Genomic DNA, 17,852 nt, shown 5'->3' with positions numbered 1-17,852 from the left:
TGAATACCTATCCAAGTCTGGGATCAGAATATCTCTAAGTCCTGGTAGCACTATTAACACCCTAATGTCCCTCAACATTAGTACAGCTAATACATTTCAGCAACTGGTCTATTCTGGCAGCTGTTACCGACCACTTGTCTGCCTGGTTTTGCTCCATCACTAATCTTTATCAGCACAATGCACCTTTTATGAGAGGCCCTGCTTGCTACTTACCACAGACCTCTCCTTGCTACTTACCACAGCAGAGAGTAACAGTCACTTGCCTTTCCTGCCTATTTAATTAATGTCATAGGTCTTCCCAGACATCCTGGCAATGACTGTATAGCTCAAACACCCTACATTTCCTCATATTGAATTGCTGTTAAAATCAGAAAGTGTGAAACGTACATTCCTCATTATCCCTACTGGATGAAGTTGACACACGTTACAGATCTGCAATAGCAACTCAATACTCCCAGTTTTGACAATTTCCAATATAATCCTGTCTTTTTGCACAGAAGCTGCTGAGAGGAAGAAATAAAAAGCTTTCATCTAAAATTTCATATGCTTAGTTGTAAACCAGAGGATGGTTTTTGGAAAGTTTGAGGTTAGTGTGGGTACGAACAGAAAAGTGATTAAATATCAACTCATCTGTTTTCTTGGATTTGTTCTCTGAGTCATTCTTGCTTTTTTTTAATAAAGTGGATTTACCTCTTCTGAGAACACTGCATTGCCAGTTGATTCTGGAGGAATGAAGTATTCTATTCTGGCTAGCACATCATAAACAATTATTAACTGCAGGAGTTTGACTGGTGCGCATTAATGAACCAGAAAAGCTTAGTTTTCAGATTTCATGGCAAGTTTGCTGGGCTGATAGGGGAAAAAAATATAAAATGATTTGATATGGAAATTAACATGGCAAACCATAGTGCCATTTGAGTATAACTCTCTGGCATGACCATATGGTAATCACATACTTTTTGAAAATATACTATCTAGAAAAATTGATCATTGTCCAAACTTAAACCTCAGATTTTTAACTCAATGAAAACTATGCCTCCAGCTTTCATCCAGACCACACCACACGATCCATTGTCTACAGCCAAGCTCTACAATACAATGGCATTTGCTCGAACCCCTCAGACAGAGACAAACCCCTACAAGATCTCTATCAAGCATTCTTACAACTACAATACCCACCTGCTGAAGTGAAGAAACAGATTGACAGAGCCAGAAGAGTACCCAGAAGTTACCTACTACAGGACAGGCCCAAAAAAGAAAATAACAGAACGCCACTAGCCATCACCTTCAGCCCCCAACTAAAACCTCTCCAGCACATTATCAAGGATCTACAACCTATCCTGAAGGATGACCCATCACTCTCACAGATCTTGGGAGACAGGCCAGTCCTTGCTTACAGACAGCCCCCCAACCTGAAGCAAATACTCACCAGCAACCACACACCACAGAACAAAAACACTAACCCAGGAACCTATCCTTGCAACAAAGCCCGTTGCCAACTGTGTCCACATATCTATTCAGGGGACACCATCATAGGGCCTAATCACATAAGCCACACTATCAGAGGCTCATTCACCTGCACATCTACCAATGTGATATATACCATCATGTGCCAGCAATGCCCCTCTGCCATGAACATTGGCCAAACCAGACAGTCTCTACATAAAAGAATAAATGGACACAAATCAGATGTCAAGAATTATAACATTCAAAAACCAGTCGGAGAACACTTCAGTCTCTCTGGTCACTCGATTACAGACCTAAAAGTGGCAATTCTTCAACAAAAAAACTTCAAAAACAGACTCCAACGAGAGACTGCTGAATTGGAATTAATTTGCAAACTGGACACCATTACATTAGGCTTCAATAAAGACTGGGAGTGGATGTGTAAAGTAAAGTAAAGTGTACACAAAGTAAAACTATTTCCCCGTGTTTATTTTCCCTCCCTACTGTTCCTCACATGTTCTTGTCAACTGCTGGAAATGGCCCACCTTGATTATCACTACAAAAGGTTTTTTTTCTCTCCTGCTGGTAATAGCTCACCTTACCTGATCACTCTTGTTACACTGTGTATGGTAACACCCATTGTTTCATGTTCTCTATATATAAAATCTCCCCACTGTATTTTCCACTGAATGCATCTGATGAAGTGAGCTGTAGCTCACAAAAGCTTATGCTCAAATAAATTTGTTAGTCTCTAAGGTGCCACAAGTACTCTTTTTCCTTTTGCAGATACAGACTAACACAGCTGCTACTCTGAAACCGGTCAATGAAAACTAGTGCACTAGCCTTTACATTTACTTTTTTGCAGACTTTTAGTTTAGTGAGAGTTCATTCATTTTAAATGTTAACATCTATAAGACTTCTAGCATGTCAGTTTATTTCTGGAAGTAATCAAATATATTCAGCATTTTGGATAGGACATATTCCATAAACTCATCTTTACCTGTGGCATTATTGTTCTATCACCAGCCAGGTATTCTGATCTGTTAATCAATAACCTTATTACTTATGTCTTGAAAATACTTGGCTTTACTAATTAATAGTAGCTCTAAAGGGATGATTCCAATATTATATATGCAGGCAACATTGTGAATTTTATGTTGGAGACCCAACACTAGGTCTACCCCTTCCTGGGTTATATTTCATCTCCTACCCATCTCCAGCCCTATCCATCACTGATGCTACAGAGGAAGGAGACTAAAAATATCCCAAAATACTTTTGAGGGGATGGGAGTAAAATCCCTTCCTGACCTTTCCAGGAGACTGTCTGAAGCCCTGAAGCATGAGCTTTAGGCATGTAATCAATGAAAACTAGTGCATTAGGCTTTACACTTACTTTTTTGCAGTCTTTTGCAGTGGAGATTAAAGATTAATGTTGGCATGGCCCAACACCTTAACAAATACTTTGCCTCAGTTTCTAATAAGACTAATGAAGAGCTTGGGGTAGTGGCAAGGTGGCTAACCAGAATGAGGATATGGAAGTAGACATTACCACATCCAAGGTGGAAGTGAAACTCAAAAAGCTTAATGGGATTAAATCGGGGGGCCCTGGGTAATCTCCATCCAAGAATATCAATGAAACTGGCACATGAAATTGCAAGATCAATAGCAAGGATTTTTAGTGAATCTGTAAACTCAGGGGTCATACCTTATGACTGTAGAATTGCTAATATAGGACCTATTTTTAAGAAAGGTGGGGGCAAGTAATCCAGGAAACTACAGGCCTGGTAGTTTGACCTCAATTGTATGCAAGGTCTTGGAACAAATTTTGAAAGAGAAAATAGTTAAGGACATAGAGGTGAATGGTAATTGGGATAAAATACAACATGGTTTCACAAAAGGTATACTGTGCCAGACCCACCTGATCTTCTTTGAGAAGATAACTGATTTTTTAGACAAAGGAAATGCAGTAGATCTAATCTACTTGGATTTCAGTAAGGCATTGGATACAGTTCCACATGGGAAATTATTAGTTCAGTTGGAGAAGATGGGGATTAATATGAGAATTGAAAGGTGTTTAGGAGCTGGTTAAAGGGGAGACTACAATAGGTCATGCTGAAAGACTGGAGTAAAGTTACTAGTGGAATTCCTCAGGGATCCATCTTGGGGAAGTCTTATTTAACATTTAATTAATGACCTTGGCACAAAAAGTGGGAGTGTGCTAGTAAAATTTGCAGATGAGATAAAGTTGGGAGGTATTGCCAATACAGAGAAGGACTGGAATATCATACAAGAAGATCTGGATGACCTTGAAAACTGGAGTAATAGAAATGGGAGCACAGGCACTGGCTTCCTCTGGGCCCCAGAGGTGCTCAATCCACTGCTGTGCCCCAGGCCCCGACCCCTTCCCCCAATCCTGTGCCCCGCCTCTTCCAGCCCCTGCTCCACCCCCACCCCGCCTCTTGCCACCCAGTTCCGCTCCTCCCCCGAGCATGCCCTGTCCCTGCTCCTCCCTCTCCCTCCCACAGTGCCTCCTGCATGCCGTGGAACAGCTGATCCGTGAGAGGTGGGAAGAGCTGGGGACGGGGGGAGCTGGCTACTGGAGCACCCACGGTGTCGGCGCCTATGAATGGGATGACCTTACAGACTAACAACAAGAATTTTTGCTGTAAACTGTGGATTTATCAGTTGGAAGAGACAGAGGAAGAGAAAGACCTGGGTGTATTGGTTGATCACAGGATGACTATGAGCTGCTAATGTGATGCAGCCGTGAAAAAGGCTAATCCAGTCCTAGGATGCGTCAGGTGAGGTATTTCTAGTAGAGACAGGGAAGTGAAAATACCATTATACAAGGCACTGGTGAGACCTCAGCTAGAATACTGTGTGCAATTCTGGTCTTCCATGTTTAAGAAAGATTAATTCAAACTGCAACAGGTGCAGAGAAGGGCTATTAGAATGATCCAAGGAATGGAAAGCCTACCTTATGAGAGGACACTAAAAGAGCTTGGCTTGTTTAGCCTAACAAAAGAAGGTTGAGGGGAGATATGATTCCTCTCTATAAATGCATCAAAAGGATAAATACCAGGGAGGGAGAGGAGTTATTTAAGTTATGTGCCAATGTGGACACAAGAACAAATGGCTATAAACTGGCCATCAACAAGTTTAGGCTTGAAATTAGGCAAAGGTTTCTAACTATCAGAGGAGTGAAGTTCTGGAACAGCCTTCCAAGGGAAGCAGTGGGGGCAAAAACTGGCTTCAAGGCTGATCTTGATAAGTTTATAGGGGGATGATACGATCGTGTTGCCCACAATGGCACATAAGCAATCTGCAACTTATAGCAGCAAATATCTCCAGTGGCCGGTGATGGGACACTTAGATGGGGAGGGCTCTGCGTTATTATCGAGAATTCTTTCCCAGGTGTCTGGCTGGTGTGTCTTGCCCATTTGATCAGGGGCTAACTGATCACCATACATGGGATCAGGAAGGAATTTTCCCCCTGGTAAGATTGGCAGAGATGCTGGGGGCTTTTTCGCCTTCACCTGCAGCATGGAGCATGGGTCACTTGAAGCTTTAAACTAGTGTAAAGGGTGGATTCTCTGTAACTTGATTTGCGGATTTCAGTAACTCAGCCAGGGTAGTGGGTGGGTGAGGTTCTGTAGCCTGCAATATGCAGGAGGTCAGACTAGATGATTCTGATAGTCCCTGTGACATTCTATATCTTGGGGGAGCGAGCTATAACCCCCATATTCCTCATTTTCATGTATCATGATCTTACGTATAAAGCATGCCTTGTAAGGTATCAGGGGAAAGGTCATGATCTGCTGAAAGTCATTTCTCTATTCATATATGTATATCATTAATGCATATGAAGTTATGAGAATTGCGTAGTATGGTTGTCACCAAACGTTGTAAATTGGGGGAATCAGCCAGATTTTAGCTCCCCAGAGGCAACAGCAAGGAAAGTAACCAACACCTGGGTGGGGGTGTCAAACAACCCATCAACAGCCATTGTCTAGCAAGGGAGTTACAATGCAATGACTCACCTACATGAGGCCACACAAGGGGAATTGCTCAACCTTGCTTGGAGAGACTTACTAATGCTCACCTGATTCTGAAGCGGGGGGGCGGGGGCACAGCCAAAAGGGAGGAAAGGACATGATAAAAGGAAGAGACGTTTGCCATGCTCTTCTTCTCTCTTCCACCTACATCTACAGACACCACACCACGCAACTGAAGTGCTAATCAAAGGGGAGAGCCTGGTTGAAGAGCAACCAGCCAGCCTGTGGAGAGAAGCATCTACGTTTGTAAGGGCACTGAAAGTGTTAAGATCAGCTTAGAAAGCATTTTGTTTTTATTTCATTTGACCAAACCCACCTTGTTATGCTTTGACTTATAATCACTTAAAATGTATCTTTGTAGTTAATAAATCTGTTTGCTTATTCTACCTGAAGCAGTGAGTTTGGTTTGAAGCGTGTCAGAAACTCTGGGATAAGAAGCCTAGTACATATCAATTTATTTGTTAAATTGATAAACCTATATAAGCTTGCAGCATCCAGCAGGCATAACTGGACACCTCAAGATGGAGGTTGCTAGGGTTGTCTCTGGGACCGGAGATATTGGCTAGTGTCATTTGGTTGCACAGTCCAAGGAGGAGCTTACATGCCAAAGGCTGTGTGGGAACAGCCCAGGTGTGGGGGGTTCTCACGGCAGAGCAGGGTAAGGCTGCTCCCAGAGTCAACGATTGGAGTAACCTAGCAAATCGCCGGTCCAGATAACACCAGAGGGCAACGTCACAGTCCCCTCTACCCTCTCCAAGGGTACCCAGAGGCACCTTACTACCACCTACCTTTAGTGGAGCCTTGTCTGCACCTGCCAGGGGTCAGCTCCCTGACTCTCCCAGCCACAGGCACCACAAACACTCCCCTCAGCCCACATAGGCTCTGCTGTGCCTCGTGCAGGTTAGGGATAGACACATTCCAAACCTGAGTCCTCTAAGTGTTCCCCTGCAGTGTCTAGCCCCTTTGCCACTGGACCCATACAGCATTACCAGGCCTGCTGTTCTCAGAGGAGTAGTGCACCACAGCTTACTAGTTACACCTCAGAACACTGCTCCACTTAACCCAGCATGTAGATTTGTTTATAGACAAAGCAAGTATAAGTTTATTTAACAAAGAATACAGATTCATAGGACGGCAAACAGAAATACTGGAAACAAAGGGCTACATATAAAATAAATCCTGCCACACATTCTAGAGTCTGAACTCAACTCACAAAATGCCTTCTGATCTGATAAGTAAAGGTGCGATTCTGTCACACAGGTCACGGAGTCTGTGACTTTCTGGGACCTCCATGACTTCTGCAGTGGCAGGGCTGGAGTAACTGTCAGCCCTAGGGCTGCCAGAGCAGCGTCCCATCAGTGCTGCCACAGCAACTGACTGGTGGTCGGCCCCGGGGCCACCGGAGCAGTAGTCCCTGGGCTGCTGGAACAGCGGCCGGCAACAAGCCCGGGGGCTGGAGCAATGCCCCCTCCGTTGGCAGTGCTCCCACTGTTCATTCCCTCTCCCTGGGACCCCCTGGGTATTTTTAATAAAAGTTAGGGACAGGTTGTGGGCTTCTGTGAATTTTTATTGCCTGTATCTTGACTTTTACTAAAAATACCCGTGACAAAATCCTAACCTTACTGCTTATCCAAAGTCCTTCTTACAGCATTTTTCAACCAGGCTGGGTGAGACCCTTCTTTCATGAGCCCCAACCCACTGGCAACTTGTCTCCCCTTGATGAAGGATGGCAGGGTGTCTTTCTGTACCCCCAGATACATCAGCTCAGACCTTTGATCTTCATCTGAAACAGGGTGGATTTGATTTAAATCAATTTGATTTAAATCGTGATTTAAATCACTCATCAGGCAGACTCGATTTAATCATGGATTTCTACATAAAAGTGCATTCTTGTTGGTTGTTATAACCTTAATACATATTCTTCACAACTCAGAGATAGATGTAGGTTTCATTTTTAGAGGGTACACACTATACATTGTTAAGTGATTTATTTTGAAAACTTTTCAGATTAGTTTTACAGCTATATCAGAAAATGAATGATTGGTTATTTCATTTACCAAAGGTAATTTAAGCAGCTATTTATGAAGTCAATGGGAGGTGAACTATCTCCAATTCAATAGGTTAATCATTAATATTTGGAGGATTTTCTTGCCATGCTGTCTTAGGAGGAGAACATCACCAGACAGACATTTGAATTGTTTTATTTAAACTAAAACAACAACATTATGTATTCTGGATTTTTTTCTTCAACAGCAAATATATAATATTTTAACAAAACAAGCATATGAATTTTTGAATTTAGCTAAAAACATTCAAGTTTTTTAAATCAGATTTGTTTTTATTAAAATTGTTTTTAACTAAAATAGTTAAATGAAATATTAAAAAAAATCAATCAACTATATCAGCCAGATCAACATGAGAAACTTAAAATATTGGCTTCTGTAGCTAACTCAGTCGTCTTCACCTTCATTTTCCTGTTTGTTCATAATCTGGAAAACAAAAACAAGCTTTCCTGCTTTTTCAGGTCCCGAACGATTTCTCAGTTTGGAATTAGTCCCAAAGGAAGAAAATATTCTTTCTACACTGGCAGAAGAAGCTACTGCTGGTAAAAGTGAGATTATCACTCCAACTGTTTCTGAATCCAAGTGCTTAAGTGACTTCCACCAGTTCACTGGCGTGATTTTCTTTAAAACATCATCAGCAAACACATATTTCTTGAATGGTTCTTATTCCCAAACTGGGTCTCTTTTACAGCTTGCTGCCATTATAGGTGTTGCCTTCTAGTGAGAGAATGGTACAGTAGATCTCAAATCAATGAAGGCTACACTCAGAAAGACCTCAAGACTTCTGGAATATGCTGCTCAGACAGTTTCACTTTTGTTTCTACTGCCTGTCCCTCCTTTCTCATTTAGCTCCAGACTTCTTATCCTTCTCCAGATCTATTCTGGCCCCAACAATCAGCTATTCATTTAACTTTTGGAAACTTTGCACTTTTAGAAAGAGGTAAGGGGTTGACTCTGTGTACTCAAATTTGCAGAGGGACAATAGGGTTGAGGTCTGTTATTTCTCACCTCAGTATTATTTCTTTAAAAACATTTTTGCTGTTAACAAGCATGTTATCTCTGGAGACACAAATCCACAGTTTGAGAACTGCAAAACTAAGCATCTCTGATGGTATCTTCTTGACTGAGCACTAAGTTCCATTGGGTAGATAGAAAGATTAACCTAAATAATCTATACAGAAGTCTGTGGAAACCCATAAGATTGGTTCCCTAATCCATGAACTATTGGAACTCATTTACAACTTTTCCTAAACATTACATTAATATATTGTCTCATACTACAGAATTAGAAGTTATAATCCCTATTCCATGATGAGATATGTATCTCAATTAAAACTAAAACTAAAACTTTTAGATAGATATTTTCCTCAAAAAGAATTTCATCCAAAAAAAAATCCAATTTAAATAAAAAAACCCACAATTGTATGGATGTTTTTATCATTGATTTTTATCCACCCTGATCTGAAAACAGGGTCCTCTCCCACTCCCCTGTTTACCTCTTCCTATTAATTTCCTTCTGAAGTCCTTGCAAGCTCTTCATTAACATTTGACTCAGTGCGCTAGTAGACTACATAGTGGTCAGCTAGGGAGATAAGTGTCTCCCATCGTCTGTCTGGAAAAGTTTGTCTCAAGGCATGCTCGCTACCTCTGAATGACCTACCTTTTAACTACAAGGCCTTCAGAACATATTTTTCCAATAGATAGATACACACACATCTTCTTATATGTTATCCGCTCATACATTTGCAAAGATTGTGATGCCCAGTGTGACACAGGCTTTCAGAAAAAACCTTCCATGACACTCTTTGGTGAATTAGAATGTAAATACCAGACGGAAGGGATCCCTGTGTTGTTAAGTGCTGAGGAATCTTGTCGCTGCAGCAGCTCTGTCAAGGCTGCTAAGCTATTGCAGCTGCTCAGTGATTCCATTCTTGGAGCTCCGATGTTAGTTGCACAAGCAGAGAGAGCAGACTGCTAATTCAGCAAACTCGATGTTACTCCTAAGGAAAGACCACAGGTATAGTTCAGTGATAAAGGCACTTGGCCAGGTTTAATGCCCTCAAGACACAGTCCTAATGACTTGCACAGCTTGCACAATTACGTTAACACAATTGCCCCGGGGCAAGGAGCAGTTCAGTCAGCAGCGGGAATCTTTGCTGTCCCTCAGCCACACAGAGGGTTAAGGCGAGGTACCCACCATTTATAGACTGAGACAAGCAACTGAGATAAACAACGTACCACATTATGTGTTCCTGACATCTATTTGTTGCCTCCCCTTGTATCCTGCTCCTGATGTCTTGAACAAAACATCCCTATTCATTATTCTGTCAAACCAGCTTATTTTACCAGGGGTCAATGTGCTCCTGTGTCATCTCCTAAGAATTGATTTACGCAGTTACTTGAGAACTCTTGATGTTTTTGTACCATCCTCTGCTGTCAGGAATGTGCTTACTTGGTTAGCCAATACCTGCTGTATTATTTTACTAAGGCCAGGCCTACTGTGGTTCACACTGTTAGTTATGCCGAGGACTCCAGCAAGGCCTGCACCCTGTAACCATTATGCACCCCATGCCCTCTGCCAGTTGGCACCAACAGGTCCTTGGGTCACAATAAGACATAAACCAGCAGTAACACCTTATTCCAGCCCCCCAACATGTGCTACATTACCTCACATTTTCAGCTACCTGACAAGGTGTAACCTACCCCTCCTGAGTGCCTTGCTGCCTTTCTTTTTCTGGACCCTCGTGTGTTATACTACCTTCAACTTGGAGCTAAATTCAGAGGTGATGTGTAAACACAAGCAGGTGCGGGTCTAAACTGAATAAGCATTTGTTTCCCCTACACCCAACACACTGCCCCTCCATACCAGCAGTTATATCCAAGGAAAGTTAAGAGAGGCTGCATTATCTTTGCTGGAGAGTCCTCCTCTCCATGTTGGGAAACCACATAGGACAGACAGGTGCCAGCTGTAGCATTCTTTGCAATGCTGTCCCATTAGGACTGCACTGTCAGCAAGCAGAGGTAGAGATGCAGACGGCCCCAGAGTTGTAAAGGCATGCGGCCTCACATTAATTGCTCTGCGTCATGGTTACAGTGTTAACTGCACCTGTGACCCTCTTCTGGTCTCTCTCAAGTGTCTTCACTCTTCCCAGTGAGGAAGCCCTCCATTCTCCCCCTCACAGACCCAGGTCCCTGAGCTATAAACATCCTTGTTCATCAACCGTGATTCCTCAGCAGCCCCAGCTGGGTTTGACACCGGTTAAGAAACTTCCTTTCAGAAGCTGTCACCAGTAGATAAATGCAGTGACCCAGAGCAGCTTCTTCAAAACAGGGTATTTATTATTTATTTATAGAATTCAGAGAATAGAGTTGGAACAACAAAAGGCCTACATGCAAATGGCTTACCTACAGCTTAGCATTTCCCTCAGAGCCTCGGGAGGCCCAGCTCTTTAAGACCCATTCTGCAGAGTCTGTCTCCATGTGTCAGTCAGCTCTCCTTGAGCAGTTTCCTAACAACCCAGTCTCTTCCCCAGACTCTGGATTTTTATCTAGAGTTCTTTGTTTCAGGTGTTCAGGTCCCTCCTACCCCAGTCAGGGTGTTTGAGGCAGATTGGTCAAAGGGAATAGTTCAAAAGCATTGACACCTGTATTGTCAGATAAGTTCCAGTGACTGGGTTATATAAAGCCACTGTATGCCTTCCTGCAGACCTGCAGTAATCTTGTGCAAGAATTAATCCTTTGAATCGTCTAGCAAACAGCATAACACTCAAACAGAGGTACGCAATAGTTATAAAACAAAATGCAGCTATCTCCCATGTTCTTCACACTCTGTGAATCCACATGGATCTGAAGTAAGGGGAAGCTGCCTTTTGCCAGGCTAGAGTCCTGGTCTCTTCCATGAGGCAACCTCCTTCTCAAAAAGGTTTCCTGGCCCCTTGATGTGTGTCTCTGTGTAGAATCACAGTCTGGCCATGTGATCCTGGGGACCAAACATGCACTCTTTATATCCTTTTTCTTGGGTGCAATCCACTCTCTCTAATGGAGAGGAGAATGTTTCACCTTTCTTTGATTCAACCTGTTCTACATGTGAAACTCAAGAAATAGTGCCTCGTGTTTGTGTTTATAAAACCATATCCCCTCACGAGGTTCCAGGAGATTGTGTTTAGCACTAGATGAATTCAGTAAAGAAAATTGTATAGCATGCAGCTTCTTCTTTTCTGTCTCTCTCTCTCTTTTTTTTTCGTTTTTTTTTGTTTTACCGTCACAACAAACTATAATCTACATTTTATTTTCTTAACTTTATTCTTGTTTCCAATGAAAGCTGAGTTAACTGCTCTGCTTTCACTTTGTTAGGTCAGGCACTAGTTTCAAAGGTTTGTACAGGGTCTAAAGAGCCACATTCATCACCATCTGTGTTTGATCTCTACACAACATTAAGAATCCAAGAACTTTGCAGACACAGTTGGGTCCCAGATGACCACATTTGCTAACCATGTATGTACCAACACACAAAGCCTAGCTATATATACACTGCAGCTCTGTTAGGTTTTGTTGACTTCTGCAATACAAGGCAGGCAGGCTCACTAGTGGGCTCCCAAATGATTTAAAGGGATACTACCTAATTGCTCTATTTTACGCTAGCCTGTGAAGTAAATTAGGATTGCTTTTTCTTATGGCAATTAAGGTTTCCAGTTGATTCTTTTTCAAAGAAAAAATGTAGTGATGAAACTAGCACTTAATGTTCAGATTTAAAGTTGCTGAACAGCAAATCCTACATTTTAGAGCAGTTTTGCAAAGAAATGTTTATACTTAACACTTGTGATTGGCCCGTGCATAGGTTTTACTGAGACAGGAGGTTGCACAGAACTTCTCTCCACCCCTACCTCCCCACACTTCAAACCTCCTACTTGAAAACCAGCCACCCAGGCAGATCCTGTGCTTAGAGAAGTCCCTACTCCTCCCTCCAACCTCCCCAATACTCAAACACCAGATCTCTCATCATTGTCTCAGCCCCCTCCTGCTGCATTGGAGAAACACAGGTTCTCTGAAATGTGACCCTGTCAATCTGAAGTGAACATCCTTCCACAACTTTGTTCCTCTTCACTGAACCTCTAGGTCTTTTCTGTGTATTCCCTGGTCTGTTCCCTTCTTACTCATGACCTCTGTTCTTTCCTCTCATCCAAACTCCTCCCTTCTCAGCTGCAGTGTGGTCTGTCCCACCATGCAGTCATTTAAATCAAAGGTATGCGAGCACTGCTAATAAAACTTATACACCTGTTTCACAATGGTGTGGACACAATGGTGGTGGACATCCTACTATGACAATTTGGGGACTATGTCTGTACAGCTTATGAATTCTTGTTGGTATTTGGGAAGTTGTTCTTAGGAAAACTGCTGTGTCATGGAATTCCTCTGTGTATCCATTATTGCTGACAAGCCTGTAAGCTGGTCTCTGTCTGATTAGCTGCCATGGAGAATAGTTAACCTTAACCATTGTCCTCTGACCAGTCAATAGGAGGTTGGCTGGAGCTGGGAGAAGCCATTTCTAGCTTCTTGGGTTTGGAGAGTGGGAAAATTAGCCGCAGCAGCAGCACAAAGGAACTAGGTGGCAGTCGTGGAGACAGGATGTATGAACTCCAGGGCCTCACGTTGCAACTCAAGAAGCTTTGGATAGAAGGAGAAGGGGGAACAGTCGGGCATAGTTTTGTAGCAGGGATTTAGCTAGAAGACCATCCAGGGTCAGAGAAAAGAAGCTGACTTAGAGAAGGAGGAGGAGATTCTTCATGTTTCAGAAGTCAAGTCATGAGCTAAAGCAGAAGCATCCCAGACAACACTCCCAGAGGACCCAGACCCCAGCCCAAAGAATGCTTCAGAGTGGTGGTAATCTGAGGCAGGGAAATGTGTGCGTGGTTTATTGTTGTTGCACAGGTCTCTACATTTCTTTTTCTTTTAAAGAAAAAGGAATGGTGTTTTAGAACCCTGTGCAAAATCTATCTTTATGTGTTACACTTATCCTATGCTCTTGAGGAGTTAACCTGTGGTCCCACAACACCCACATGGCTGGAGTAGGGCAGCAGTTCTATAGTACCTTCCATCTTAATATCTCCATGCTTGAAGTCAGACGAAGTAGCAGCTGTTCAATGCCTTTAGGATTTGGCTTTTGAAAGTGAAATATAAACAGACCGCTACAACATCCTTGTGTTTGAATAATCAGCATTCTGTTTGAGATTTCAGCACTGCCTGCTTTAGAGTAGATTTGATGGTAGATGCCATGACAAATTATAAAAGTTATAAACTATTGATAAACATCCTTTACTTTATTCTGTTCATCATTTTGTGCTTTGATTTCAGCTAGTAAAAGACAAACCATGGATTCGGCAGTTTTGACTGAAAATAGCTTTCTTGATTTGCTGCACAGCAATATTGATCCACTGCATCTATACAGCCTCTTGGACACAAGGTTATCTGATGAAGATGAAGAAAGTGAACTTTCAACAGGTTAGTAATGCAGTGAATTGTCCTGCTGGTTAGCCAGGACATTGGATGAAAGTAGAAGATGCCATTACTTAACAAGCGCACTTTGTTGTGATGGTGGAGCTAATCTAAATGTAGATATGGAATTCTGATGTGATGGCTCTAATCCACATCCAGATACAGTAGTTGTTCCAGATACCATCCTGTGTTAAATTTGTGAACCTGAGTTACAACTCTGTTTGTTCAGCTTCAACACACTTCTTTACATGTTGCTCCTAATGAGAGGCTAATATCTTTGGCATGCATCTCATACAGCATAACTAAATGCTATGTAAAAGCTTCCCTCTGCTGTCCTGGTCAGGCTAGCAACTGGCAACCCCTCTGCAATTTCAGGCTGGTGCCTTTACTAAACAGAGACTTTAGCTGAGCCAGACTGAGTAAGGACATATCTCCACAAACAAAAACAGCAAATTAATTTCCTCTGGTGATCAAAGATCCAGGATTTGACCTTAAATCTTGAGGTAGATTGACCAGTGTACTAGCAGCTGCGGGGAATTTGGCCAGTTGCAGCATCATTTCTTAAACCAGGTTGGGAGGAGGCCGTCTCTCTATGCATCTGGGGGTTTCCTTCCCAATTCCCAGGACCAGCTGGGTTGGAGGCTGATTCCTGTCCATTCCCTGACCCTCAAACCCAGTCCTACCTGAAGATGTCATTGTGATTGCAGTGGTAAATCTGCAGTAGTAGGCTAGTGGGCTACATAATTGTTGACCTCATGCAGTTTCCTGCCCTCACTGTACTCCTCCTCTGGGTTTCTCTGGGGGCAGGCGGGAGGGGATCATATGTAGCTCTGTTAATTTGGTGTCTTAGTATTTCCATCAGACTCAAGGTATATTGAATGTTGATACCGGACAAAGGCCTTCATGGCCTGGCGGGTGTTCTTTTAAACACTATTTACTATCAATTGATTCAGTACCTTGTACTAAGACAGTAGCTAAATAGCTTTTTTAAAATGGACAGAAAGTCCCAGCTCTTAACAGAGGGGAGCATGATTCTCCCTTGCCTTTACCTTTGTAGTCACTTTATGTCTGCGCCAAGTGAGTGTAGAATGTTACTGTCAAGGTTCCTTCCCCATTCTGAACTCTAGGGTACAGATGTGGGGACCTGCATGAAAGACCCCCTAAGCTTATTCTTACCAGCTTAGGTTAAAAACTTCCCCAAGGTATAAACTTTGCCTTGTCCTTGAACCATACGCTGCCACCACCAAACGTGTTAAACAAAGAACAGGGAAAGAGACCACTTGGAGATGTCTTCCCCCAAAATATCCCTCCAAGCCCTACACCCCCTTTCCTGGGGAAGGCTTGATAATAATCCTCACCAACTGGTACAGGTGAACACAGACCCAAACCCTTGGATCTTAAGAACAATGAAAAATCAATCAGGTTCTCAAAAGAAGAATTTTAATTAAAGAAAAGGTAAAAGAATCACCTCTGTAAAATCAGGATGGTAAATACCTTACAGGGTAATCAGATTCAAAACACAGAGAATCCCTCTAGGCAAAGCCTTAAGTTACAAAAAGACACAAAAACAGGAATAGACATTCCATTCAGCACAGCTTATTTTACCAGTCATTAAACAAAAGGAAATCTAATGCATTTCTAGCTAGATTACTTACTAACTTTATAGGAGTTGTAAGGCTGCATTCCTGATCTGTTCCCAGCAAAAGCATCACACAGACAGACAAACCCTTTGTTCCCCACCTCTAGCTTTGAAAGTATCTTGTTCCCTCATTGGTCATTTTGAGTCAGGTGCCAGCAAGGTTATCTTAGCTTCTCAACCCTTTACAGGTGAAAGGGTTTTGCCTCTGGCCAGGAGGGATTTCATAGCACTGTATACAGAAAGGTGGTTACCCTTCCCTTTATATTTATGACAGTTACCAAATCAGAATGGTATAAAGCAGTCGAGAATCAGACTTCAGAATCTGGAGTCATCTCATGCTTAATTATTGCTGGTCTGAGATCGGGGCCCACGTTTGCCCTCTGAACTGGCAACTACGATTGACACCTGCAGGAATTCGTCTGTGCAGATGGGGCCTTGCTTATGCAGCAAACTCGGAAAGCAGGATGAGTTAAGGAGCAAAGATCTGGTTGTCCTCTTAGTTACAGCAGTGAAGCTGTAACTTGATCAGTTACTTTACTCCTGATTGTCACCAGTGTGACCAGAAAAATCAGGTCCAGAATTTTAAGCAGTTTACTTAGATTTGTTAGCCCAATGTGATTTCCATTCCTGTGCAATGAGTTGGCCTTGAGTCAGTTCCTAGTGAACCAACATCTATCACAAAACCACCACAGGATGAATGCTTGAGAGAGAATGAATAATTCTGCCTTTTTGACTTGTCCTGCCTCCTGGGTTTCTTTACCCTGGCCATGGCATTCATTGACCTAATTATAACTTTTTTTTATTCTTTTTTTATTCTAGACCCTGAAATTGATACCATCAACCATGATCAGTTCAGCAATTTGGATGTCTTTTATACAATGGAAAGCAATGGAAGTGTGGAAGAATCTCTCTTTTCAAATACAGGGGAAGCTTATTCTAGAATAGGTATGAGATTTTTTGGGGTGTGTGTGATGTTTTGGAGATAACTAGACCAGTAAGAGGTTCTTCCCTGTATAACCCTGAATGCATTTATGCTGTGCCACTTTGTTTCCGACCCTTGACACCAGTAGCCTGGCCATAAGCACAAAATCTTACCTTGGCTTCCATCAGCCTAGTTACTCCTTGCAGGCTGGCACCACAGTCCTTCCGGTCCAAAGTCACCCCAAATCCATCCTTTCGGTGTTCTTTCCTACCAGACACATGGATCATTCCCCTCTAGTTCATCACCCCCGAATGCGTGAAACCAGCCCCCCAGTGATCAGCTCATTCTGGCACCCAAGCTCCACACGGGTTGAGCAACAGAGATCTGCTTGGGGTAGAAATAAACAGGCAGTTTATTTAATAGAAAAACCATAGACTCAAAGATGAACTAGTAAGGGAGAGCGAACGCATACAGGTCACAGAAAATAAACACAAAGATGCAACCTCAGGCTTTACACTTCCATACTAGATAAAATCCCTTTTCTAATATAAGTTACCTATTGCCATTAAACCAGCTTATCTTATTTACAATGAAGGAAAAGCAGATGGAGCTGGGGCTGTCCCTGTTGGCTCCTTGTGCACATGCATAGGGCCTGCCCCATGTGGGAGAGGACTGGGGAGGCACAGGGTGCAGGTCCCATCTTTGTCCCCTGCAAAACCCCTGCAGCCGGGATTTAACAGCTAGAATCTTGCTGTGGCTTCACCAAGCAGTAGTTTCCACAGCAACACCCTTATAAAGTGACACCTGAGAATGGTATATTGCCACGGCAACAAGTCAGCTTAATGAGGCACAATTAGCTATACCAGGGTTTGAGCCTCACACAGCACTATGTTCTGCAAACTCTCTGGCTTCACTACCGGATAGAGGGAGTTGTGATATTTAAATCAAATCACAATTTATCCTTAAATTTATATATATTTATCAAATAAATAAAAAAGACTATACAAAATGTATTCTGTAGCTTGTGGGAATACTTGATTGGCTGTGCCTCACTTGCCTATGCTGATAAGCCACCCCAACTTTGAACAGTTTCCTAGCGACCCCCCTAGCTAAGCAGGGGTCCAGTGTTTCGCAGACAGCTTCCTGCTTAGAGGCTCCCCCTGAGATTCCAGGTGAAAAACTCACTTTCAAGCCTCGTTTCCCCCGCCCCTTCCATAGGATCCCAGAATATCAGA

At 42.7% G+C, this 17,852-nt stretch overlaps 1 protein-coding gene across 2 annotated transcripts in view; it reads left to right on the top strand.

The window, feature by feature from the left end:
* CIITA (class II major histocompatibility complex transactivator) overlaps positions 1–17,852 on the top strand; it is a 60,907-nt gene that overhangs the window by 11,810 nt on the left and 31,245 nt on the right. For both annotated transcript variants that reach the window (XM_077828609.1, XM_077828610.1), the window contains exons 2-3: positions 13,916–14,062; positions 16,515–16,640. In XM_077828609.1, coding sequence (XP_077684735.1) covers positions 13,916–14,062; positions 16,515–16,640 — 273 coding nt within the window. The remainder of the gene's footprint in view (positions 1–13,915; positions 14,063–16,514; positions 16,641–17,852) is intronic.

The sequence above is a fragment of the Eretmochelys imbricata genome, chromosome 10, assembly GCF_965152235.1.
Source record: "Eretmochelys imbricata isolate rEreImb1 chromosome 10, rEreImb1.hap1, whole genome shotgun sequence".
Classification (NCBI taxonomy): Eukaryota; Metazoa; Chordata; order Testudines; family Cheloniidae; genus Eretmochelys; species Eretmochelys imbricata.
This window is presented reverse-complemented; position numbering and strand designations above follow the sequence as displayed.